General features: G+C 39.7%; 1 protein-coding gene across 1 annotated transcript in view; it reads left to right on the forward strand.

Annotated features, from left to right (window-relative positions):
• Positions 1 to 27,028, forward strand: part of PCNX2 (pecanex 2) — a 300,345-nt gene that overhangs the window by 10,651 nt on the left and 262,666 nt on the right. The window contains exons 2-7 of the mRNA XM_061162994.1: positions 12,742 to 12,947; positions 14,009 to 14,126; positions 14,798 to 14,834; positions 16,423 to 17,703; positions 26,017 to 26,164; positions 26,290 to 26,435. Coding sequence (XP_061018977.1) covers positions 12,742 to 12,947; positions 14,009 to 14,126; positions 14,798 to 14,834; positions 16,423 to 17,703; positions 26,017 to 26,164; positions 26,290 to 26,435 — 1,936 coding nt within the window. The remainder of the gene's footprint in view (positions 1 to 12,741; positions 12,948 to 14,008; positions 14,127 to 14,797; positions 14,835 to 16,422; positions 17,704 to 26,016; positions 26,165 to 26,289; positions 26,436 to 27,028) is intronic.

Raw genomic sequence — 27,028 nt, forward strand, 5'->3', positions numbered from 1 at the left:
TCCAGGTCTCCTGCATTGTAGGCAGATTCTTTACCTTCTGAGCTACCAGGGAAGCCCCTACATATCACCCCTCAAAATTTTCATTCATGATTGTACCATAAATTAATGATGCTTGGCTAAAATAATTACCTTAATGATAGCTCCAAAATAGTGATTTTCTACTTATTGATTAGGTATTCTTCCGTGAAGAAAGGCTTTCCTCTTCCCTCTGCCCTCTAGTTTTGTCATGCTTATTAGTGTGGTCTCATAATTTCTTTTTTAATTCAATGGATATAATTCACTCCTACCATCATTATTTTTTTTAAAAAATTAAATATTTTATTTATCTCCAAACTATATTTCAAAAAAAATGAAATATAGTTGATTTATAATTTTATTTTAGTTTCAGGTATATAGCATAGTGATTCAGTATTTTTACAGATTATATTCCATTAAAAGTTACTACAAAATATTAAAAAAAAAGAAAAAAAAAGTTACTACAAAATAATGGCTATAATTCCCTGTGCTGCATAATATATCCTTGTTGCTTATCTGTTTTATTTACAGTAGCTTGTGCCTCTCAGTTCCATACCCCTATATTGTCCTTCCTTTTCTCCTCTCCTCACTGCTTTGTTCTCTCTGTCTGTGAGTTGTTTCTGTTTTGCTCTATCCATTCATTTGGTTTATTTTTTAGATTCCACATATAGGTGATATAATGTGGTATTTGTATTTCTTTGTCTGACTTCACTAAACACAGTACACTCTAAGTTCATCTATGTTATTGCAAATGGCAGAATTTCATTCTTTTTATGGGTGAGTAATATACCATTATACATATACATGCCATTATTTTATGAATGAGTAATACATCATTATACATATATATATACTCCTATACCTCTACCAAAACAAAATCTTTTGGTTAAGTTCATGAGTGTTTTGTGATTTTTATTATTATTACTATTGTTATTATTACTTTAAGAACACGCCGATAATGTGCTGTGAGAGTAGTGTTTTCTAAAGTTACTTGGATTAATTCTTTAAACAATTTTATTGAGATATAATTGACATATAATGTCACATTAGCTTCAGGTTTACAATGTAGTAATTCAATATTTGTATAGGATTAATTCTTTATTTTTATGTTTTGATTTGTTTTTATGATTATGCTATCAATTTGATATATGATTAAGATCATCTGTGATTATTTAATTCTAATTTTTTCCCCTCCATCCTTGTTGATTTAATAATTTTGAGAAGTATAGAACAAGTTAAAAAAACACATTAAAAAGATATGCCATTTTACTTTATCAAAAAATGTCTCTGGCTCTTGAGTGAAATTAGATGCGGGAAAGAACAAGATAGATGTGGGAGGTTTGGAGGCTGTTTTCACTAGTCCAGCCCAGAGATAATGTTGGCAGTAAAGATGGATAAATGTGGTCTAGTTTGATAAGATTTAGTGATGCATTCACTTTTGGGGTGGAGTAACAAGTATAAAGGTAGGAATCAAGGGGGATGCCCAGTTAATTGGTTTGAGCAACGGGTATACGGGGTACCATTGACTGAGATGGGAAATGGTAGGTAGCAGAGGACAGTGGTGAGAAAGGATGTGAAACCAAACACCTCATTTTAGACATGTTAGCTTGGACTTTCCTTTTAGATATCAAAGTTGAGAAATTATTGACTAGGTAGTTGGATATAGGTGTGGGGAGCTTAGAAAAGCAATCTAAGCTAGAGATATGGATTAGAAAATCATCAATTATAGAGATTATATTGATGCCAAGGGACTGAGTACATGTAGGAAGAGAGAAGAGCCCCAGGAGCTGTAGACTCAGGTGTAAAGCAAAGAAGAGGTGTGAATGAGATGGGGAAAGCTAGGAGTGTGGCCTCTTAGAAGCAGAACCAGGAGAACATTGCAAAACATAAGCAACTATGTTGAGTGCTGCTTAGAAAATTGGATTTAAATTGTTGTCTTTAGAGATGTTGACAAGAACATTTGCAGTGGAGTGTTGTGGAGTAGCAGTCTGTTTGCTGTGGGTTTAAGAAGCAATGGGAGGTGAAGAAGTGAAGACAGGTGGAAAAGACCATGCTTCCACGCAGGGAGTGAGAAATAGTGCAGGGCAATATCTAGAGAGAGATGTGGAGTCAAGGGAGACCTGTCCTTCCTCCAAGTTGGGAGGAATCTCGAGGATGAGGATGTGATTTGAATTCCCTTGTGGTCCCCAGAGTGCTGCTTCATACACAGTAGATAATCAAATCACTCTTCCCATTAATGAAATCTAACTCATATGGGAATTCACAATTTTGGAAGAGTATCTGTGGTCAGTTGCATTTCAGTATACCCACTGCAATGTGGTGGCCTGGATCCAGATCATTAAAAATGGAGCTTGAAAACCAAGGTGTTACTCCTAGTATGAATTGCCGTAAAGTTCAAATTATGCTGTTGTTTCTGTGACAATCTTTGTTTTACTACTTAGATGGCAATAAAAGAGAATATTTATGTCATTTATGTAATAAATACAATCTTTTCCCCGTCATAGGAGACTTGCATTTAAAATGAAAAGACCATTGACTGATTTTACCTCATTTATTGATTTTGGCTGATCTTAAATACAAAAAACAAATATAGAAATGTTGGGACTGTGAGAGACCTTGGGAATTTTTTATATTGGGTTATATGTATGTTTAACTCCTTTTTCCAAATCTTTATCATCTCAAAAGAAAATGAAGAGAGCTAATACTTATTTCCTACTGGTTTTCCTAGTCTTTTGATAACTTATTCTTCCTTTAAAGACTACAACTTGAAGTCTGTGAGTCTGTTTCTGTTTTGTAAATAAGTTCATTTGTATAATTTCTTTTTAGATTCAACATATGAGGAATGTCATATGATAAGGATGGGGGAAGGGATAGTTAGGAAGTTTGGGATAAACATGTACACACAGCTATATTTAAAATGGATAACTGACAAGGTTCTATTGTATAGGGAACTTTGCATGTGACAACCTGGATGGGAGGGGAGTTTGAGGGAGAATGGATACATGTATATGTATGACTGAGTCCCTTTGCAGTCCATCTGAAACTATCACAACATTGTTAATAGGCTATATACTCCAGTATAAATTTAAAAGTTTAAAAGAAAAAAAGATTACAATGCAATACTTAATCAGGGAAGAATAAAAATTGGAAAATAAGAAACATCCCTGAAACAAATATTTTACCAAGAAAACAACTGTTGGGCTTATTTCATAATTATTTTTTTCTTATTATATATTAACATTTCTCACTGTCTAGGCAAGCGATAAAAACATTTGCTCTGTAGCTCTTTACTTACTTCAAAACACTGTATCTGAATTTATTATTCCATGGCATTGATGAATGATGCATAGATGATGATAATGGTGATGATGATAAGTGACACAAGCATTTGGGTGCTTATTAAGTACCAGAAAATATATTAGTACAATAGTTAACAATCTTGTTAGGAGCTATTATTCCCATTTCACAGCAAAAATAGATATTTATGAAGGCTCAATAGATTGCCAGGAGAAATATCAATAACCTTAAATATGCAGATGACACCACCCTTATGGCAGAAAGTGAAGAAGAGCTAAAGAGCCTCTTGATGAGTGTGAAAGAGGAGAGTGAAAAAGTTGGCTTAAAGCTCAACATTCAGAAAACTAAGATCATGTCATCCAGTCCCATCACTTCATGGGAAATAGATGGGGAAACAGTGGAAACAGTGACTGACTTTATTTTTCTGGGGCTCCAAAATCACTGCAGACAGTGATTGCAGCCATAAAATTAAAAGACACTTACTCCTTGGAAGGAAAGTTATGACCAACGTAGACAGCATATTAAAAAGCAGAGACATTACTTTGCCAACAACGGTCCGTCCAGTCAAAGCTATGGTTTTTCCAGTGGCCATGTATGGATGTGAGAGCTGGATTATAAAGAAAACTGAGTGCCGAAGAATTGATGCTTTTGAACTGTGGTGTTGGAGAAGACTCTTGAGAGTCCCTTGGACTGCAAGGAGATCCAACCAGTCCATCCTAAAGGAGACCAGTCCTGGGTGTTCATTGGAAGGACTGATGCTATAGCTGAGACTCCAATACTTTGGACACCCGATGTGAAGAGCTGACTCATTTGAAAAGACCCTGATGCTGGGAAAGATTGAGGGCAGGAGGAGAAGGGGACGACAGAGGATGAGATGGTTGGATGGCATCACCGACTCAATGGACATGGGTTGGGGTAGACTCTGGGAGTTGGTGATGGACAGGGAGGCCTGGTGTGCGGCTGTTCATGGGGTCGCAAAGAGTCAGACATGACTGAGTGACTGAACTGAACTGAACTGAACTGAGTAGCTTCTCTAAGGTTGTAAAATCATCGAATGGAGAAAAATTACAACATGTAGGCATGCATAACTATCATAAATGTTTATTTATTCACCAAGATTTTTGAGCAACTATTTGCTACATACCAGGCTAGGTGTTGAGAGAATAATGTAGAACAAGACAGACCTGGTCTTGTCCTCATGGAACTGACCATCTTTGAATGAATAATTAAGAATCAATAATAAAAATGTAAACACCTTGAAAAAAGACAAAAATAGACAACTGACAGAGAAATATATATACATGCATATATTTTCAATAAACACATGAATGATTATTTTAGTAATAATCTAAGAAAAGTAAATATTAAAATAATGTGATTTTGGCATATCTGGGTTGCAAAGATTTAAAAGGTAATACCTAATATACTTTAAACAAATAACCACTCTCCGAAATTCAGAGGGATATATGTATAAGATGAATCACAATTTGTTACAATAAAAGACTAGAAATAGGTATCAATTGATAGGGAATGGGTTAATGAATTATATATGGTACTTCCAAAGTAGACTACTATGAAGTTGTGGAAAAGGGAATGGGACAGTAGACTGCTGTAGAGTGATCTCTAGAATCTATTACTAAGTAGAAAAAGAACAGAAGTTAAAATTAGGCTAAAAATTAAGAAGGAAATAGAAAGCATTTACCGTTTTGTTTTTAAGAAGACACAATAAAAGGATAAATTAGGAAAAAGTTAATAGAAAAGTAAAGGAAATAGATGGGAGGGTATCCACAGAGCTGGCAAAAGGAATGAATCTTACTTGATGGTTTGGTGGCATACGCAAGCAAAAACTATTTCAAATGACTTTAAACACGGAGTTTCTAGGCTTACTGGAATATAACCTAAAGACAAAAACACCAAAAACATCTTAAATTGCATTTGGTTATCTTATTTGTCATTAAAAAGATTTTATATTATTATTTTGAAATTATTATATTTATAGATTGATGATGACAATAAGAAACTGTGATTGGGAATCAAGAGTTCAGCAGTAAGAGAAAACAGGTACAAATGAAATCACAGAAGTCACTTAGAACCCTGTAATCTACCATTTGAATTGGAAATACCCATCTGAAATCATGATTTATTTTTTTCTAAAAAATGCATATTTGTAGCTCTATTTAGATTGAGGCCAAGAGGAGAAAGGAGTGACAGAGGATGAGATGGTTGGATGGCATCACTCAGTGAACATGAGTTTGAGCAAAACTCCAGGAGATAGTGAAGAACAGGGTAGTCTGGAGTGCTGCAGTTCATGGGGTCGCAAAGCAACTGAGCCACAAAACATGACTTAGCAACTGAACAAGAAAACACCTAGAACCAATGATAACTCAACAAGGATGCACAAATCGCACAGTCAGATTCTGGTCTTTAAGTACCATTTCCTTCTTAAAGATAGTAGGATTCTTTGGAGAAATGGCCCGTTCTAGGTTTGGGCCAGAAAACATACAAGAGGAGCCTAAAGTCAGAGAAACTATTGAAAAATAGTACGGTCATGTTGAAAGGCTTTGGGATTAAACTTTTAGATGCTGGCCAAAGATGGCTCAGTTTGAGCATCCATGGGTCGTAATATGATGGTGTGCATTTAGGAATAGGGTGTGTCCTATAGGAAGACAAGACATTGATGCCGTCATATAGAAACTGTACTGGATGCCAGAAAGACTCAGCTGTCCCACCTGCAGTGGCTGGTATGTCGGCAGAAAGACTTGCCCCCAGGTCAGTGACCAATCTGTGGTTAGCCTAAGAATGGCATGCATGGAGGGCCTCAGTGTCTCCATCTGCGAGGAACTGGAGAAGCAGATTGACGTCAAGAAAGAGGCATACAGTCCTACTCGTGTCCCTTGGTTATCAGAAATTCTTCCCTTCTTAGAAATCTCCACTCCCATTTTGCACAGAAGTGCACCCCTATGCCCACCACCAGGCCTAATTCTTTAAGCCCTTTTCTTGCTCTGACTCAGGAGATTGGGGCCCTTGGTCCCCTCTCCATCATCCAGTGCCTCTCACAGTGCTGGTCTCCTCATGTGATGTCACTCTGCAGGATCCTCTCTCCCTCACAAGGCCTGCACTTGTCATCTCAGGAGCACTCACCAAGCAGCTAGTGTGGGAGCCTGACTCCTCGCCGTGAGTCAGCGACTTCTCGAGACTTCTCCCTGAACTTGGCTTTGTCAGCTCCCAAGGAAAGTTCAGTTCATCAGTTTGGGAAGATGAAAAGACTCTCTGGATGGATGGTGGTGATGGGTGCACAACACTAGGAGTGGACTTAATGCCCCTGAACTATACCTTTTGAAATGGTTAAGATGGTAAATTTTGTTATATGTATTTTGCCACAATAAGTGAAGTGAAGTTGCTCAGTTTTGTCCGACTCTTTGCGACCCCATGGACTGTAGCCTACCAGGCTCCTCCATCCATGGGATTTTCCAGGCAAGAGTACTGGAGTGGGCTGCCATTTCCTTCTCCAGGGGAGCTTCCTGACCCAGGGATTGAACCCAGGTCTCCTGCATTGTGGGTAGACGCTTTACCATCTGAGCCACCAGGGAAGTAAGGATATATAAAAAAAAAATGATGGTGACTGTGAAAGAACCAGAGCTATAAGCAGAAGGAACAGAAGTGGTTCCCACGGGGAGAGCTATGAACCATTGGGATATACACACGACAGGTGCTTCTAGGGAATGCTAAATCCCAAGAAACCCAGTTTAGCAAGAAATGCAAATTATTGTATTCATAATATTTAGTTGGTAACATGTTATTTTTCATGAATTTTGTCAGAAAAAAGTTCAGTCGAATGATGATATGACTAGTTATCCTAATAATGGATCAGAAAATGACATATAGCTTATCTTTGGCCAGGGATATACTTTTGAAAAAATATTGCCTCATATTGTTAGTAAAGATGAGTTCAAATGATAAGTTCATGGAAAGGAGAGAGAAATATGATTTACCTTAGAGCAAGTAAACCTCTATTCAAAATCTGAATATACCTTATATTGGGGGAAAGATTTGGGGTTGAAATTAGCGTGAATATAAAGCTGGTCATTCATGACAGAGTCCTTCCTAAACCCTCCTCCTTTCCCTGCATGTACACTTATAGGAGAGAAAATTCTAGAAGCTGGAGATTTTTGTTGATTGAGCATAAGATCAGCAGTAAAATGGCCGTGAAAGTAGTTTTCAGTGATCTCCCTGGGAATGTAGAATTGGGGGAAACCTGAGCAGAGCTTATTTATATAGCATAAAAAGGGAACATTTGAAAACTTCCCTGGTGGTCCAGTGGCTAAGCCTCCGAGCTCCTAATGCAGGGGGCCTGGGTTTAATCCCAGGTCAGGGAACTAGATCCCACATGCTGAAACTAAGAGATTACATGCTGCAGTTAAAAGATCCTGATGCCACAAGGAAGATCAAAGATCCTGCATGCTGCGACTAAGACCTGGCACAGCCACATAAGTAAATATAAAAAAATTAATAATAAATGGGGACATCTCATTGATGTAATTTATTATTTTATTGAATAATAAACAGAGAAGATGCTCATTCCATTTGGAGGGTCTGCTGAAGGGAGAGGTTTTTAAAAGACTCAGTAGAGCAGAGAATGTATAACGTGCCATGTGTCACATGCTGTGGCATCTTTCCTATCTACAAGGGAAGTTTCAGTAAAATATGTATCTCTACAGTCTGGTGTGGTGTAGGGGATTTTCGGTGATGTGACAAAGTTCTAAGTGGTCCTTCATTGAGGATGAGACAGGAACTGTTCTTACCTGAGTTGCAAACTAGTTACTGATACTCATGTTAACTTCAAATTCTAACTTGTTGCCTTCTCTTAATTTCAACATTGCTAAGCTTATGCTATAGCACATAGGTATAAGAATGAACTGAAAACTAATATCTTTTCTTATTGTGGCAAGTCAGTTTTTTTCCAAATGAATTACCCAGTATTCATATGTAACCTTTTCTCTCATCCTTCTTCCCTAGCCTTCTTTTCCCTCTATCTTAGTTTTATCTCTAATCTGATTTGAAGGGAAGCTTCCTCATAAACTGGGACCCTGACATTTAGGTGAAGCCAAGCTAGGTGCCACAGCCCAGATCTGGTTCAATGAATCAAAGGTTTATTTCTCGCTTCTGTTATATGTCCATCCGGGGTCTGTAAGGTCCTTGTTCCACAGAGTCACCCAGGAGCACAGGCTGAAGAGGCTCTATCTTGGGGATAGATCTGGGAAATCATGACCTCTGACATGATCAGCTAAAGAGGAGAAGGGCATGGAGGAAGCACCGAGCTTATAATTGTTTAGGCTTAGAAGTGACATTGACCACTTCTGCTCATAGTCCATTGGTCAAAAGTGGCCCCCACCAGATTGCAAGGGAGGCTGGGAAATCCAGGGGAGTCCATGTGTATTTGAGAGCACTTTCTTTGCTACCGCTACTAACTGGAATACTATGAAGCCCAAGTTACATTATAGTTCAAACAGTTTTTGAATGTAATTTGTATATGGCAGTTTGCTGATCTGTTCTCATAGACATTTGCTGGGATTTATTTATTTTTAAAAATTTTGTTTATGGCTGTTCCGGGTCTTTGGTGCCGTGTGGTCTTTTTCTAGCTGTGTTGAGCGGGAGCTACTCTCTAGATGTGGTGCTCAGGCTTCTCCTTGTGGTGGCTTCTCTTGTTGCAGAGCATAGGCTCTGGAGTGTGTGCGCTCAGTAATTGTGGTTCCCAGGCTCTAGAGCACAGACTCCGTGGTTGTGGTCACAGGCTTAGCTGCTCTGAGGCATGTGGGATCTTCCTGGACTAGGGATCGAACCTGCACCTCCTGCATTGTCTGGTGGATTCTTTACCACTGAGCCACCAGGGAAGCCCTGCTGGGATTTACTCTTTATTAAAAGCTCTTTAAAATCTTCCTTCTTTTCCTCCCACGTTGACTGAATAATAGTTGACACTCAGCGTTTAAGATATACATCCTAGTGGTTTGATTTACATATATTGTGAAATGATTATCACAGCAAAGCATAGGCTTAGTTAACATTAAGCATCTCATATATACAATGGATTCAATAGAAAGAGAAGAACAGAATTCTTGTGATGAGAACTCTTAGGACCTGCTCTCTTAACAACTTTCTTATATATCATACAGCAATGTTAACTATAGTCATCATGTACACTACATCCTTAGTACTTATTACTGTTATAAGTTTTGACCACTTTCTTTTAATTTTCCCTCTCTCCACCCTCCCACTTCTGGTACCCAACCTATCCCTCCTCCCACCCAACCCCACTTGGCAGTCACAAGTCTGTTCTCCATGTCTCTGAGTCTGTTTCTGTTTCATAGGTAGGTTCATTTGTGTCCTATTTTAGGTTCCACACATAAGTGATATATGATATTTGTCTTTGTCTTTCTGACTTACTCCACTTAAAGTGATAATCTCTAGGTCCATCCATGTTGTTGCAAATGGCATTATTTCATTCTTTTCTTTTCAGTTTAGTTCAGTTCAGTCGCTCAGTCATGTCCATCTCTTTGCAACCCCATGAATCGCAGCATGCCAGGCCTCCCTGTCCATCACAAACTCCCGGAGTTTACTCAAACTCATGTCCATCAAGTCAGTGATGCCATCCAGCCATCTCATCCTCCATCGTCCCCTTCTCCTCCTGCCCCCAATCCCTCCCAGCATCAGGGTCTTTTCCAATGAGTCAACTCTTCACATCAGGTGGCCAAAGTATTGGAGTTTCAGCTTCAGCCTCAGTCCTTCCAATGAACACCCAGGACTGATCTCCTTTAGGATGGACTGGTTGGATCTCCTTGCAGTCCAAGGGACTCTCAAGAGTCTTCTCCAACACCACAGTTCAAAAGCATCAATTCTTCGGCGCTCAGCTTTCTTCACAGTCCAACTCTCACATCCATACATGACCACCGGAAAAGCCATAGCCTTGACTAGATGGACATTCGTTGGCAAAGTAATGTCTCTGCTTTTTAATATGCTATCTAGGTTGGTCATAACTTTCCTTCCAGGGAGTAAGCATCTTTTAATTTCATGGCTGCAATCACCATCTGCAGTGATTTTGGAGCCCCCCAAAATAAATTCAGCCACTGTTTCCACTGTTTCCCCATCTATTTCCCATGAAGTGACGGGACTGGATGCCATGATCTTAGTTGTCTGAATGTTGAGCTTTAAGCCAACTTTTTCACTCTCCTCTTTTCTTTTAGCCTATTTAAAAAAATATATTTTAGACCTGAAATATATAGACAGGTTAAAAAAGGTGATGAAGGCTGTTAATGACCTCTTTATCTCTCTTCCTAATTTGTCTATACATTCCTTGAGATTCTTCACAACTTCTCATGAGGAGATACATGTGTAAATGTGACACTTGTCTGCTTTCAGGAAGGGAAACTGACTTTATATATTATCTGTCTGTCTAATATTATCTTATTTAATCATTCTTTCATTTATTTATTTATGAGCTTATATTTATTTGTGGAATTTTTTCCCCATGAGATAAAAACAAGTCAGTGGTGAAGAAGATTTGTCACTTTGACTTTTCCTGTTGGCAATCTTTCTTGGTTGTTCTTTTGGTTTGTCTATTCTGTTCAGGCTTCCCTTATGGCTCAGCTGGTAAAGAATCACCTGCAATGCGGGAGACCTGGGTTCAATCCCTGGATTGGGAAGATCCCCTGGAGAAGGGAAAAGCTACCCACTCCAGTATTCTGACCTGTATATTCCATGAGGTCGTAAAGAGTCAGACACATCTGAGCGATAACCCATTATTATTATGTTTAGAAATGGTGTTACCTAGATGGTAAACTATCAGATAAGACCAGGACAAGTTGTGCAGAGGCTGTGTGGGACCAGAAGGCGGCCAGGCAATGTGGTCTCCATGCCTAGCTGTGTTCCATGTTACAGCACAGACTGGACTCATCACTGTCTTTCTGAGGTCCCTCTGGGAGATGCATTGATGAAAAAGGTCTCACTCTATTGAGGCTGTACTTAGTATCATCTTGAGACACTCAGGGATTCATTTCTATCCCAGAAGATAAGAATTTCATTTAGGAAGGACTGGAAAACCCATCATGGTTTATGGTCTGTGAGAGAAATAAGAAGAGATGTGAGGGGAGAATTAAATGGATCTCAGTGATTCTATTAATACTTGTTTCTTGAGGGGAGTGGACAGAATCAAACTGAGCCTCACCGTTATCTCCATGTAAAGATCCTTTGTTACTGATGGAAATGTCCCTCTGCCTTTTGTTTTTTTGAACTTTTTATTTTATATTGGAGTAAAGCCAATAACAATGTTGTGATAGTTTTAGGTGCACAGCAGAGTGACTCGGCCATAAATGTACATGTATCCATTCTCCCCAAACTCGTCTCCCATCCAGGCTGCTGCATAACAGTGCCATGTGCTGCAGTAGGTTCTTGTTGGTTATCCATCTTAAGTCTAGCAGTGTGTACATGTTGATCCCAAACTCCCTAACTATCCCTCCCCTTCCATTCTGTAAGTCTGTGAGTCTGTTTCTGTTTGTAAATAAGTTTATTTGTATCATTTCTTTTCTAGATTCCTCATATAAGGGATATCATATGATATTTCTCTTTGACTGACTTCACTAAGTATGACAGTCTCTAGGTCCATCTAAGTTACTGCAGCTGGCATTATTTCATCCTTTTTAATGGCTAAATAATATTCCATTGTATACATGTATGTAGCACATCTTCTTTATTAATTTGTCTGTTGATGGACATTTAGATTGCTTCCATGTCTTGGCTGTCGTAAACAGTGCTGCCGTGAATATTGGGGTGCATGTTTCCTTTCGGATCATATTCTTCTCTGGATATATGCCCAGGAGAGGGATTATCCCTCTGTGTTTTAGAAACAGTACACTCTCATAGAGCCCTTGCCTACATCATGCCACTAGAAAAATCCATGGCTTGATGATATTAACCCAATGGGAAATCAGCTTTTTTTAAAAATTTCTTTCTCCTTTCCTCTGTTCTCTGCAAGGGTGTTTGTGTTTTGTTGAAGCAAACAGCATCTCAAAGGCCTTTCTCTGCCCTTGAAGACCATGTGCACAAGAAGACCAGATCTGACTATAGAAAAGAGCTAGTAGGAGTGGAGAGTCTTGCTATACTGTATCTTTCATTCTGTGAGGTTCCTGTCTGCAAATCAAATCTTGGTCATTGCAGCTAGTGGCAGAATCTGAGAAATAAGACAGACTTTTTAAAAAGATAAAAAGGTAATAGCTCTTTCTCCTTGGGCATTAAGAAAAGGAAAAGTTACAAAGCTAATAAAATTTGAAACCTTGCCCAATTTATGCTTAATAAATACTTAAGAAATATTTTAATATATAAGATAAAAGATAATCCTACAAGCAAATAATTTTTTTCCCTTTCTTTTCTCTTCTCTAGGCTTTTCCTCCAGATGCCATCACTGTATTTTTTTATTGCAGTTCAGTGACCATATTCTTCACAATAATCAAATTGGTCAGTTATCGCCTACACCTCATGTTTGATAAAGGAGAAGTGATCCAGCGAAGACCCTCTGAAAGGAAAGAAAAGCAAAGTAAAAACAAAGAGGCCAATGGTGACCATATAACTAATCACAGAAATCCAAGGTAACATTTCTAATTAATGCATCAGTTTATAATTTAAATGTTTTAATCTTGATTAAAATTATTTTGCTCATTTATTTGTTGTTTATGAAAATATGCCAGGAGAGTCAGGCACAAATATGTACATTTTTCTTCTATTTACATATACACTTAGGCATAAAAAATGTTGACGATCCAGATGGTTTAATTGACTGTTTAATGTGACCTTATATCATGCTCTGAAATTCATTTGCATTAGGCTTAGCATAACAAAATATTTTTCTTTAGTCTTTCTATCTCATCATTTAAATGCTTAGCACACGCGAGTATTTTCAGGAAATTTGTGTTTGTTAATTTAAAAGTAATACATTGTGTAGAACTAAAATAGTAAAGATAATTCTCATGTGGGCATTTGTCACTATTCTTGGTCTTATTTCTGATAGTTCTTTAAGAGAGCATGTCTTATTTTAAAGTAATGTTTTTAGCTTTTAAAAGTAAAGTTTGTATGCCATGATTCTTCCTTTTTGTTTGTATATGGATTTATGGACGTATAGTTGATTTACAATGTTATATTAGTCTCAGGTGTATAGCAAAGGGATTCTTTTTCAGATTCTTTTCCCATATAGGTTATTACAAAAGATCAAGTTGAGTTCCTCATGTTATACAGTAGGATCTTGTTTATTTATTTTATATATGGCAGTGTGTATACGTTAATCCCAAATTCCTAATTTATTTATCCCTCTCCTTTTCCCCTTGATAGCTGTAAGTTTGTTTTCTGTGTCTGTGAGTCTGCTTCTGTTTAGGAAATAAATTCATTTGTGTCATGTGTTAGATTCCATATGTAAGTGATGTCATATGGTATTTGTCCTCACTTACTTCCCTTAGTGTGATTATCTCTAGGTCTGCCCATGTTGCTCCAAATGGCATTGTTTTATTCTTTTTTATGGCCAAGTACTGTTCAGTTGTGTCTGTCGTGAATCTGACAAAGTGGAAACAAGGAGAACAGCTGTTCAGGGACTAATGCCGAAAGAGCCGTAGTTCTGTTTCATAATATCACTACCCCTGTGTTTCTCACGCTGGGTTAGCAGCAATGGGCAGACTGGCAGCGGCAAAGAAGAAGCCGAGCGAACCCTGCCCACCCCTCCTCTCCGCGGCCGCTCCGGAGGACAGAGCGTAAGCTCCCGTCGCTCTTCTGAGCTCCTGGTTAGTGGTCTGTTTTCTCTCCCACTCTCCTCACGCTGCTGGTTTGTTGGTTCCAGAGGTGTTCAGTGGCAGTGGCTGCTCTTCACACGTGTCAGCACTTGTCTTTGGGTGGCAGTGACCTGAGGGGTGCCCCTGGGCCGTGAGATAAACACCTAATCCCATGGAGCGCACCCCCAGCCTCCTCTGCAGCCCGCCCACCCTGCTGGGACTGCGCCTGACCAGACCCCAGAAGCACACCCGCCCTGCCCTTCCCTGGCCCTGACTGTCATCCATCTCAGTCATCGCATTTTCAGTGCCTTCCCCTGGAGTCCACTCCCTCACTGCACTTGAAATCACGCTTAAATCACCTTTTTTCCCCCCTAGATTCACTTTCTTGGACTCTCTTCCTTACAGTATAAAGTAGCACATTATTGGTCTCCTTACTTTCTTAATTATCAAACTCCCCTTTATCCCAGCACTGGGGTCTTAGGTGGATGTCTCTACCTCTGTATATTTTAGTGTCCATCTTTACCCATTTGTCTCATACATGCAGTGTCCAGTATAGTGGACACTATATTGTCTCCTCCCCACCTGCCATAAAAACAGTGGTTGTTCTTCCGTGTCTGCTGACTGCCTGGAAGTGAGCAAGGGAGCTGAGTCATTGATTGATTTTTGTTCTTTCATTTATTTAGGACCTGCCAGCGCAGGAAACAGTGGAAGATCTCAGAGGTAGAGTGCTCATTCTCATTATTCAATATTTTATCACAGCATTATCCTCAGTGAAACACAAAGTAGTTTTTGTAAAGCCAAATGCCAGTAAAGTCATTAAGATTTAGAACTGTACCTAAGGTTGTATATTTATATTTTACCTTCATTTCTTTAACTCTTCATTTTAATTATTTATCAGAATTTTTATATCATGTCTATGTTCAGACTGTGATATTGTATTGATCATATTTCATTGTCCTTTCTCCAATCTATGCCTCTTTCCATAAAGCTAATAATAGCTGATATAAAATAGGTAAATTCATCATCAACACACATACTTGCTTTCTTTTTCAATTTTTTGGCTGTACCTACCACCTGGCCTGTGGGAATCTTAGTTCTTCTACCAGGGATTGAACTCCTACCCTTTGCATTGGAAGGGCGGATTCTTAACCACTTAACAACATTGTGTTCTGTGTATTTGCATTTCTCCCAATTTACAAATTTTGTTTCTGGGATTTCCTTTTAATCCTCCCACCCCAAATATTTATTTTACTTTTTTGCTAAGATTTCTATTGTTTTTTGACTGCCTTCAGAAGACTTGTGTGCATGCGAAGTCACTTCAGTTGTTCTTGTCTCTTTGCCTGCCAAACTCCTCCATCCGTGGGATTCTCCAGGCAAGAATACTGGAGTGGGTTGCCATTCCCTTCTTCAGGGAATCTTCCTGACCCAGGGATCAAACCCATGTCTCTTACGTCTCCTGCCTTAGCAGGCAGGTTCTTCACCACTAGCGCCACTGAGAAGCAAGACTTAGAAGACTTAGAAAAGAACTTTTGGAGGCCTGAGTGAACCTCTTCTTTTTTCTGCTTTGAAAAACTTCTGCTGAGGTCACATTATAAAATCCAAGCTGCTTTGGCTTGTCAAGTGCTGTAGTGGATTGGCCAAAAAGTTTGTTATGGTTTTTTTTATTACATCTTACAGAAAAATCTGAATGAACTTTTTGGCCAACCATATATTTTGGAGCCTCCCTGCCTTGGTTTAGAAGGATTAAGTAACTTATCCAATGTACTGTAGCTAGTAAATAGCATGGCCAGCATCTTTCTGATTGCAAACATGTTGTTTAAATCACACTAGTCTGCCTCCCAAGCTTCCCAGGTGGCTCAGTGGTAAAGAATTCGCCTGCCAATTCACGAGATGTGGGTTTCATCCCTGGGTCAGGAAGATCCCCCTGGAGAGGAAAGTGGCAACCCACTCCAGTATTCTTGCCTGGGAAATTCCATGGACAGAGGAGCCTGGCAGGCTACAGTCTATAGTGTTGCAAAGAGCTGGACATGACTGAGCAATTGAGTATGCACGAGTCTGACTCCCAGGGCCACAAAAGAGGGAAAGCTAAAAGTCTGAATTATTGTCTTAAATATAGAGATTTCAAGAACAATTTCACAGCAGAGGTGGTATTTTAAAAATAAGCATCTAATCACATTTGTTGCTGGTGTTATTTTAAATTTTTTATTGCTATTATATATAATAATAATCATCTATTATTATTTGGTCTTGCTCTGGGACATCATTCATTCATTCTGGGTGGAAATCAAGATGCTGTTGTTGATTTCAGGTGTCATTCTGTCAGATGACCAACCCATAGCACCAGTGTCATCTACCTCACCTGGTATCAAAACGGAAAGCTTATCTGCTTCTAAAGCACCTGTGCTGGGAACCATTACCACATCGGCAATACCGCTGAAGCCCGTTGTGCCGGAAACTTGCATCAGTGATCAAGGGAAGGAAAGAGGGGGCAGGGGGCAGCCCCCCTTCCACCACAGATCCGAGGGTGGCTTGGCGGACAAAGAAGCCATAAAGAAGTCGCCCTACCTGTCTTTGTCTCAGTACGACTTACTGGAGACGGGCGTTTCTGTCCAACCTTGGGGGAGTGAGAATTCTGTCTTGATTCCAGAACCTGGTAATTATGCCTCCATCAGGGACAAGCTGCAGAGCAAGTCGCCTCAGGACAGCCTGAGCAGCAGCTGCCCTCAGTGTAACACCGTCATCGCCAGACCTGGGCAGGAGCCAGTTTCCCAGCAGGTGGACTCAACCTTGAACCAGGATGTGGGCGACTCAGATAGTGAGGTCGCCGTCACTCTGATAGATACTTCTCAGCCTGGTGACCCGCTGAGTCTGCACGAACCCATTAGGATTGTCATCACCATGAGCAGTACTCCCAACTCCATGACAGACTTGGAAAGCTCGCTCCATCTCAAGGCGGTTGGTACTCAGCCATCTGGCTTCCAGGCTGATGCTGAGCCAGCTCCCCCAGGGGCGGCCGGTCCCCCAAATGTGGAGCAGATGAGAATTCCCGTCATCACCCTCCAGCTGTCTGAGGATGCAGGAGGCATGGTGTGTCCCGAAAGCAATGGAAGTGGCAGGACGCCAGAGAGACTGATGGTGGAGGCATCCTCCAACCCGTGTTCTGGCTATGAATCTGGGGAGGGGGGCAGTGGCACCCAGGACCGCAGTCCTTCCTCAGGAGACCACTGTGCAACCCCCCCACCTACACCTCACATGATCTCTGAGTCTGAGGCGGGAACGGAAGCCCAGGCCAACCTTGGTCCATCATCTTGTAGAACCAGCCAGGAGAAGAGACATGCCCGGGTCCTCAGCGTGGACAGTGGGACGGATGTCTTCTTGAGCAAAAGTTCCGCAGAAATTATTAATGATAAAGAGCAAACAATGCCGACTTCCAAATCTGACCTAGAGGCCAAGGAAGGACAAGTACCAAATGAATCCAACTTCCTGGAATTTGTCTCCTTGTTAGAATCGATTAATACTTCCAAGGTGGTGGTGTCTAACCAAAGGAATGAGTCAACAGAGCAGAGCAAAGACAGCAGGCTTCCTGCAGGTAGGATCCCACATCTCTTCTGTCCTGCTGATGCAGAGAAGGCAGTGTCTCTCTTTGTCATTGGCTTTCTGTGATTAGACTTTGCAAACAGCAGGACAGCTATTGTGTAATTGTTGGCTGTTTGGCTCCTCACTGATATTTGCTGAGTGTGCCAAAGCCAAGCTGTGTGATGAACATAGATTAAAACTGGTTTTCTCCTCCAGGAAATTTTAGGCATAGTAATGAAGATTTGGCTTCCCTAGAAGGCAGGAATATTTATTTCTAATGAAATAAGCAATTATATGTTACCATGGTGATGAGAGCCTTCAATGGATGTCTCTTCCATTATAAAATAGATGCATTCTGGGAAAGCAATTGTAAAGCAAATTAAGGAATCCACTTTTCTGTTGAATTCTATTATACAGTCCTGTATGCTGAATTTCCTAACTATCCCAAGTTGTAAACATAATTATAACACACGGCCCTTAATATATGCCAGTGAAAGTGTTAGTTGCTCAGCCGTGTCTGATTCTTTGCAACCTATTGGACTGTAGTCTGCCAGGCTCCTCTGTCCATGGGGTACTCCCGGCAAGAATACTGGAGTGGGTTGCGATTTCCTTCTCCAGGGAATCTTCCTGACCCAGGGATCAAATCCTGGTCTCCTGGATTGCAGGCAGACTCTTTACCATCTGAGCCACCAGGGAAGCCCAATTTATGCCAGGCACTGTCCTAAACCCTTTATAGATATTAACGAGGGTGACCATCTGTGGTGGTTTGTTCGATGAGGTCCTTGTTAACACGTGTTTTGCCAACATAATTATCAATAGCACCACCTCTCTCTCACAAAAGTGTTCCCAGCTTGAACAATAAATTATACAGTTACTGTATAATGGAGTGAATTATATACAGCTTCACTCATTTGCTCCTCATATAACCTTGTGTTATGGGTTCTTTTATCATTCCTTCTGGAAAGGTGGTTTTCTCTAAGTTTTCCGAGTTAGTCTAGTAAGTCTGGAGCTGAGCTTTGATCTCGGTGTTGCTCCAGAGTCAACACTCATAAATAATAAAACTGTATTTCCTGCATGAATATAAGATTCACTCGTTTTCAGGTTACTTATTATCTCTGAGCTCAGTTTCTTCCCTGGCAAGGGATGTTACTGGACTAAAGTTTCTGCAAAGTCTTTCTTTATGTTCTTTTTCTTTTTTTTTGGCTGAATTGCATGATATGCAGGATCTTAGTTCCCTGACCAGGGATCCGAGCCAGGCCCTCTGCAGTAGAAATGAGGAGTCTTAACACTGGACTGCCAGGGAAGTCCCTATAGTCTTTTAACTTTAAATGTCCACATTTCTCTGATTTTTGAGTACATCATTTCTGCATAGATCTCTGAGAGCATATCTATACAGTAGGATTGCTTGCAGGAAGTTGTGGTTCATGGGTCTGTAGCATTTCTTCATTCTAGGATTGCCCCTTTATTATTGGCTGTTCTCTGGGACAGTCAGAGGTCCCTTTGGCTCCACAATGGTAGCTCCCAGCAGTTTGTTCTTGTTCCTTTTGTCTTTCTGGTGCTCTTCAAAAGGCTTGTCCTGCTAGTGGATCAGTCCACTCTTGCACAAAATTTCATCAATATTTGAATATTTAAATTATGTGAACTGAATGTATTCACCTTTTTACTACATCTATGTATCCAGGATTTGTGTATAAAGTAACATGGATAGGAAAGGTAAACTCCTTAACAAACATGCAGTACGAGAAAGCATTGGTTACTCTGAGATACTAGACATCTTTCTGATACGAGCCTTGGATTGCTTACCCCCCAGTTAATGTAAAGATTCATGGATCTTGACTAGCGTTGTCTGGTGGAACCTTCTTCAGTGATGGAAGTGTCCTGTATCTGCCACCACCAGTGGCTACTGGCCACTTGCAGCTATTAAATACTTGAAATGGGGATTGTGCAGAAATGCGGTTTTTAATTTGATTGAATTTTACTTTATTTAAATAGCCCCACATGTGGCTACGGGCTACTGTATTGGATAGTGCTGAGCCAGACAATGTGTGTCTTCCTGGGGAGCTGTGAGTTGGGTGGACAGATCCCTGGCTTTGGAACCTGACAGCCCAGGGCCAAATTTTGGTTTTGCGGTGCCAGCTGCATGAGCTTGGGCCATTCACCATATCCTTCTGAGCCACAGTTTCTTCAGTAAAGCAGGAATAATAATATGTTACAGATTTACTGTGATGATTCAATTAGGAAAATATGTTAAAAGTCTTAATACTTGATCAATTTCAGCCATCTGTTCTGAGTTTCCCCTCTGGCTATTATGTGAGATTTATTTCGTCTGTCTAAAGTTTCTGCTCTTAAACTTTTCAGCCAGCCATATTTAATCAGAACAGGGTTGAGTTGGAAAGAGATGTGGATGCTATGAGGTTTTCTTTGGAAAGAATCAGGCTTGGTTGTTGGGACAGGAACAGGTTTGGCTATTGGGAACTTGTAGGTACAATAGGATTGGAGAAAGAAATGGCAACCCATTCCAGTGTTCTTGCCTGGAGAATCCCAGGGACGGGGGAGCCTGCTGGGCTGCCGTCTGTGGGGTCGCACAGAGTCGGACAAGACTGCAGTGACTTAGCAGCAGCAGCAGTTGTACCTGCAACAGGGAGGGGGAAGTTGGAGTGGATTATATGTCTATTCCAGGAAGGGTCAGAGGTTTTTTCTTAATTTATTTTTTAAAAACTACCAAGCGTTTGCTCTTCTTATTGTCCTGTGATTTATTCTCCTCCCTTATTTTTTTTATTGAAATACAGTTGATGTGCAATCCTATATGTGTTTCAGGATTATATAGCAATTATTCTCAATTTTTAAAGATTGTATTTTATTTAAAGTTATAAAATATTAGCTATATTTCCTGTGCTGTACAATATATCCTTGTAGCTTATTTATTTTAAATATGGTCGTTTGTACCTCTTAATTCTTTATTCCTGTCTTACCTCTTTCCCTTCTCTCTCCCCACTGATAATCACTAGTTTGCTCTCTACATCTGTGTTATTTCTGTTTGTTATAGTCACTAGTTTGTTTTATTTTTTAGATTGCATATGTCTGTGATAACCTACTGTATTTGTCTTTCTCAACTTACTTCACTAAGCATAATAATTCCAAGTCCATGTTGTTGCAGACAGCAAAATTTCATTCTATTTTATGGTTGAGTAATATTCCATTGTAAATACTTAATACTACATCTTTTTTATCCATTCATCTGTTGATGGACACATAGACTGCTTATGTATCTTGGCTACTGTAGATAATACTGCTTTGAACATTGGGGTGCATGTATCATTTGAATTAGTGTGCTTATTTTCTTCAGATAAATACCCAGGAATGGGATTACTAGGTCATATGTGGGTTCTATTTTCAGTTTTTTGACAAACTTCCATAATCCATAGTGGCTGTACCAGTTTGCATTCCTACCAACATCCCTTTTTTTCTACATCCTCACCAACATTTCTTATTTGTAGACTTTGTGATGATGGCCATTCTGACCGATGTGAGGTGATATCTCATTGTGGTTTTGATTTGCATTTCTCCAGTGATTAGTGATGTTGGCCATCTTCATGTGCCTGTTGGCCATCTGTATGTCTTTTTTGGAAAAATGTCTATTCAGATCTTTTGCTCATTTTTTAATCAGGTTGATTGTTTTTTGTTATTGATTTGTATGAGCTGTTCATGTATTTTGACATTAACTCCTTGTCAGTCATATCATTTGCAAGTATTTTCTCCCAGTCATTAGATTGTCTGCTTATTTTGATGATGGTTTTCTTTGTTGTACAAAAGCTTTTAAATTTAATTATGTCCCATTTTTTTAAATTTTTACTTTTGTTTTCTTTGCCTTAGGAAACAGATGCAAACAGTAATACTTCAATTTATGTCAAAGAGCTCTTTGACTATGTTTTATTCTAGGAGTTTTTTGGTTTCTGATGTTATATTTAGGTCTTTAACCCATTTTGAGTTTACTTTTTGTATCTGGGGTGAGGAAATGGTCTAATCTCTTTCTTTTATATGTAGTTATCTGGGGCTCTTTATGGTACTCTTATTTCCAACCCAGGTTGCCTCCACAAAGGCCTTTAGGATTATCTTTAGATCTTGGGGATATTCTAGAATTTGAGGCTATAGAAACCCGCATACTTACCAACAACAGACTTTAAAACCATGTTTCCGTTTTGTTTTGATACAGCTTTATTTTATTTTGTGGAAATAAACAAAAACCGCTCAACTGAGAAAAAGTAAGGCTATTATTTAGAGCTTGCTACAAAAGATGCAACCACCAGCATTCTGGCAGAAACTCTGAGGCAGGCAGAGAAGAAAGCTTTGTAGTGGAAAAAAGGAAGATTCCAGGTGTGGTTGGAAGTTATTGGCCTGGGGAAGCTGGAGGCGAGATTATAGCAATTGATGTGATTGGTTTATTATTGTCGTTGACTAGGTCCTGTCCACCTCCTTGTGACCCCATGGACTGCAGCATGCTAGGCTCCTCTGTCCTTCACTATCTCCTGGAGTTTGCTCAAATTCTTTTCCATTGAGCTAGTGATGCTATCTAACCATCTCATCCCCTGCTGCCCTCTTCTCCTCTTGCTGTCAATCATTCCCAGCATCAGGATCTCTTCCAATGAATTGGCTCTTTGCATCAGGTGGCCAAAGTCTTGGAGCTTCAGCTTTAGCATCAGTCCTTCCAATAAGTATTCAGGATTGATTTCCTTTAGGATTGACTGGTTTGATCTCTTTGCAGTCCAAGGGACTCTCAAGAGTCTTCTCCAACACCACAATTTGAATGCATCTATTCTTCAATGCTCAGCCTTCTTAATGGCCCAACTCTCACATCCATAGATGGCTACTGGAAAAAACAGCTTTGACTATACGGACGTTTTTTGGCAAAGTGAGGTCTCTGATTTTTAATATGCTGTCTAGATTTGTCATAGCTTTCCTTCCAAGAAGCAAGTGTCTTTCAATTTCATGGCTACAGTCACCATCTACAGTGATTTTGGAGCCATGAAGTGATGGGACAAGATGTCATGATCTTAGTTTTTTGAATGTTGAGTTTCAAGCCAGTTTTTTTCACTCTCCGTTTCAGCCTTATCAAGAGGCTCTTTAGTTCCTCTTCACTTTCTGCCATATAGTGGTATCATCTGCATATCTGAGGTTGTTGATATTTCTCTTGGCAATCTTGATTCCAGCTTGTGATTCCTCCAACCTGGCATTTTGCATGATGTACTATGCATATAAGTTAAATAAGCAGGGTGACAATATATAGTCTTATTGTACTCCTTTCTCAATTATCCACCACTTGTTCCATGTCCAGTTCTAACTGTTGCTTCTTGACCTGCATGAGGTTTCTCAGGAGACAGGTAAGGTGGTCTGGTGGTCCTATCTCTTTAAGAATTTTCCAGTTTATTGTAATCCACACAGTCAAAGGCTTTAGTGTAGTCAATGAAGCCGAAGCAGATTTTTTTTTTTTTAATTCCCTTGCTTTCTCCATGATCCAACAAAGGTTTGCAATTTGATCTCTGGCTCCTCTGCCACTTTGAAACCCAGCTTTACATCTGAAAGTTCTCAGTTCACATACTGCTGAAGCCCAGCTTGAAGATTTTGAGCATAACCATGCTAGCATGTGAAATGAGCACAATTATATGATAATTTGAACATTCTTTGGCATTGCCTTTCTTTGTGATAGGAATGAAAACTGACCTTTACCAGTCCTGTGGCCATTGCTGAGTTTCCAAATTTGCTGCCAAATCGAGTGCAGCATTTTCACATCGTCATCTTTTAGGATTTTAAACAGTTTAGCTGGAATTCCATCATCTCCACTAGCTTTGTTCGTGTATGCTTCCTAAGGCCCACTTGACTTCATACTTCGGGGTGTCCCATTCTAGATGAGTGACTGCATCATCGTGGTTATCTGGGTCATTGAGACCTTTCTTGTATAGTTTCATGTATACATTTCTTGTATAGTTCTGTGTATTCTTGCCACCTCTTCTTAATCTCTTCTGTTTGTTAGGTCCTTACCATTTCTGTCCTTTATTGTGGGGAAGAAAATGGCAACCCACTCCAGTATTCTTGCCTGAAGAACCTCATGAATGGTATGAAAAGGCAAAAACATGATTGGTTAAAAGAGCATATTTGACTTTCTCTGATTGGTTGGATTTCTGCAGTTGGAAGCAGGGATAAAAATTAGGGAAGCTCTTAGTTATTAATCAATTCCTGTCCATTTTGGGCTGGTTGTTGCAGGAGTTATTATTTGGCTTCCTGAGTTGTTTGCTAGAAATAGTGGTCTTACTTCTGACAAGTGTGACTTGTACATAGTATGTTAGTTTCCTGGGCTGGTTACTGTAGTTAATGGATTATTTTTCTGAGCTGGTTCTGTAGATTGTGGGTCAGAGATCTATTTGTATATATATTACATGGCTATTGTCTATTTGTATATTCAATTTCTCCTAGACTTTCTAAGAAAATAATCATGAATGCATGTGGAGATGATTATTAAAGGATTATTAATATCTGCAGTATAGAAAAATGGAAACACTAAATTTATAAGAATAGGAGTCTAGTTTATTAAATTATACTATGTTAATGTAATATTATTTAGCTTCCATTTGGGAATAATGTAGAAGAATATCTCATGTCATTAAATATTTATAGTACTTTAAGATAAGTAGAACAGTTATAAAACAACATCTGTTTTTGGGGACTTCCCTGGTGGTCCATTGTTTAAGATTCCATGCTTCCACTACAGGGGACATGGGTTTGATCCCTGGTCAAAGAACTGAGATCCCACATGCCTGTAGCGTATCCAAAAAAACCCAACACCAAAAACATCTGTTTTATAACTTTTCTATTTAGTTTAGTAAGTTATACTGTATTAATGTAAGATAACTTCCATCTTTGGATGATGTAGAAGAATATATCATTAAATATTTGTAATAATTTAAGAAAAATAGAACAGTTATAAAACAATATCTAAATTATGACTTCATTTTTGGAGGAAAAAATGTCTAAAAGAAAATTCCGGTGTGATATCTATCATATTGGCTCCTGAATCAGCATGGTGGAGTTAGGAGTAATTTAAGACTTTCCCCCTTTTCTCTAGTTTTAAATTATATGCCATTCACTTGTGCTATTTTTAGACAGAAAATTCCCTTACATGTGTAATTTTAAAGGGAAAAGGAGAAAAGTAGCCCACTGTTGTTGTTGTTGGTCGCCAAGTCATGTCCAACTCTTTTGTGACCCCATGGACTGTAGTCCGCCAGGCTCCTCTGCCCATGAGATTTCCCAGGCAGGAATACTGGAGTGGGTTGCCATTTCCTTCTCCAGGGGATCTTCCCACCCAGGGACTGAACCTGCATCTCCTGTCTTGGCAGGAGGGTTCTTTACCACCAAGCCATCAGAGAAGCCCCAAAGTAGCCCATAGGTTGGCATTTGTTATGTGCTCTTTAAAGAGAAGGAGAGACTAAGGTATTAAAAGCAACATGAATGAATGAGTACGCATACATGTAGTGTTAGCATGTAGAGCTGTCTAAACATGCCTCCCTGCAGTTTTTATGTGACATGATCACTGGCTAAAGCTATTTGTTATGATAACACTTTTTCACAGATGTGATTCTTGAAAGCTGTGAAAAGTTCTATCTTGACAAGCTGTCAAATGAAATGCAAACATTTTTGTACCAAAGCAATTCTAATTGTTTCACAGATGCACTGGGAATATTTTTCTTCAGGACTCACGTGGAAGCCAGCAATGTTTCTCTAGTTACTTCAAGTCTAAGGATGAAAAACTTTGTTTTACGCATGGTGATGGGATTCAGACCCCAGGGAAGCTAGCATCTTTTACTTTTTAAGGCAGATCTTGGTGGGCTTTCTGAATGTCATTCCTTGAAAGAGCCTGTATGTTTAAACCACACAATCATATTCTTCTCTCAGGCGAACATTTATGCAGAAGAACATAGCTATTGACATCTTTGGTCATAAGAATACAGAAGACATTGTGACCTTGAAAATGGCCTTTGGTGTGTGTCTTTAGCCATGTATTTCAGTAGTTGTGGCACATGGGCTTCTCTCGCTGTGGCGTGCAGACTTAGTTGCTCTGCAACATGTGGTATTTTAGTTCCCTGACCAGGGATCAAACCCACGTCCCCTGCATTGGAAGATGAAGTCTTAACCATTGGACCACCAGGGAAGTCCTCATAGAAGCTATTTACATGTTTCTATTTATTCTTACTTCAGTTTGGTAACTTATTTCCACACATTTCCACCTTAATTTCTTACTAAGTATTATGTTAATACATAAAGCAATGTTTTTCAGATAACTGCTCCCAGGAGAAAAAGGAAGAAATCCTGGAAAGTGAGAAACCCAGTGGACCCATTGCCAAACAAGGAAAACCAGACGTGCAAAGTCAAGACCACACCAGTACCAGCCCTGGGCTCACCGAACCTGCCAAGATCCCAACCCTGTAAGGATAACTTACTCATATAACTTGGTGCTGGTACAGTCTCATTCACTGGCTACTTCTTTTAATTCTTTGTTAAGGATAAGGAGGTGTTCCACATCATTTTTGAAACCTTTATATATGTTAAGTTTCCAGGGCAATAGGCAAAGGCAAATAATCTACAGGGTGACTTCCCAACAAGACAGTTCTGTGCTGCAAGTCATCAGTGGGCCTGAAACATCGGTGCAAGATGAGATGTCCGTGGATGCGATGCATGTCTTCATCGATGAACATGGTAAGTCTTCAGGGCTCTTTACTCATGAGGTGGAGCGGGGAAGCTGGCAGCTTTCTCAGGTCTCGTGTGGTCTCAGCCTGAGGACAGGTTTACCAGCCATCTGAAAGTAGAAGGGTCCTATGAGACCTTTCCTAAACTAAAATGATGGAAAGTCCTCAGCCTCTGGGATCTAATGCCTGATGACCTGAGGTGGAGCTGATGTAATAAGAACAGAAATAAAGTACACAATAAATATAATGCACTTGAATCATCCTGAAACCACATCCTACCCAGTCCGTGGAAAAATTGTCTTCCACGAAACTGGTCCCTGGTGGCCGAAAGGTTGGGGATTGTTGGTATAAAGTGAAGAAGCAGTTACCCAGGGATGCATGAAATGCATCGGTATAATACACAGATGCTCCCAATTCAAAGCCATGATGGCTTGATGCTGAGATGCTTGGTGGGAGCCTGGCGATGCTACTCTTACTGCTTAGGGTGTGAGCTGGCTCTATAGCTCACTGCAGAGCAAAGACTGAATGCTGTTTTTACTTTTAGCCTTTTAGAAGCAGAACTCATTTCTGGATTTCTTTCAGTTAGCAAAATGGGTACTAAGG

This window comes from Dama dama, chromosome 15, assembly GCF_033118175.1.
Source record: "Dama dama isolate Ldn47 chromosome 15, ASM3311817v1, whole genome shotgun sequence".
NCBI lineage: Eukaryota > Metazoa > Chordata > Mammalia > Artiodactyla > Cervidae > Dama > Dama dama.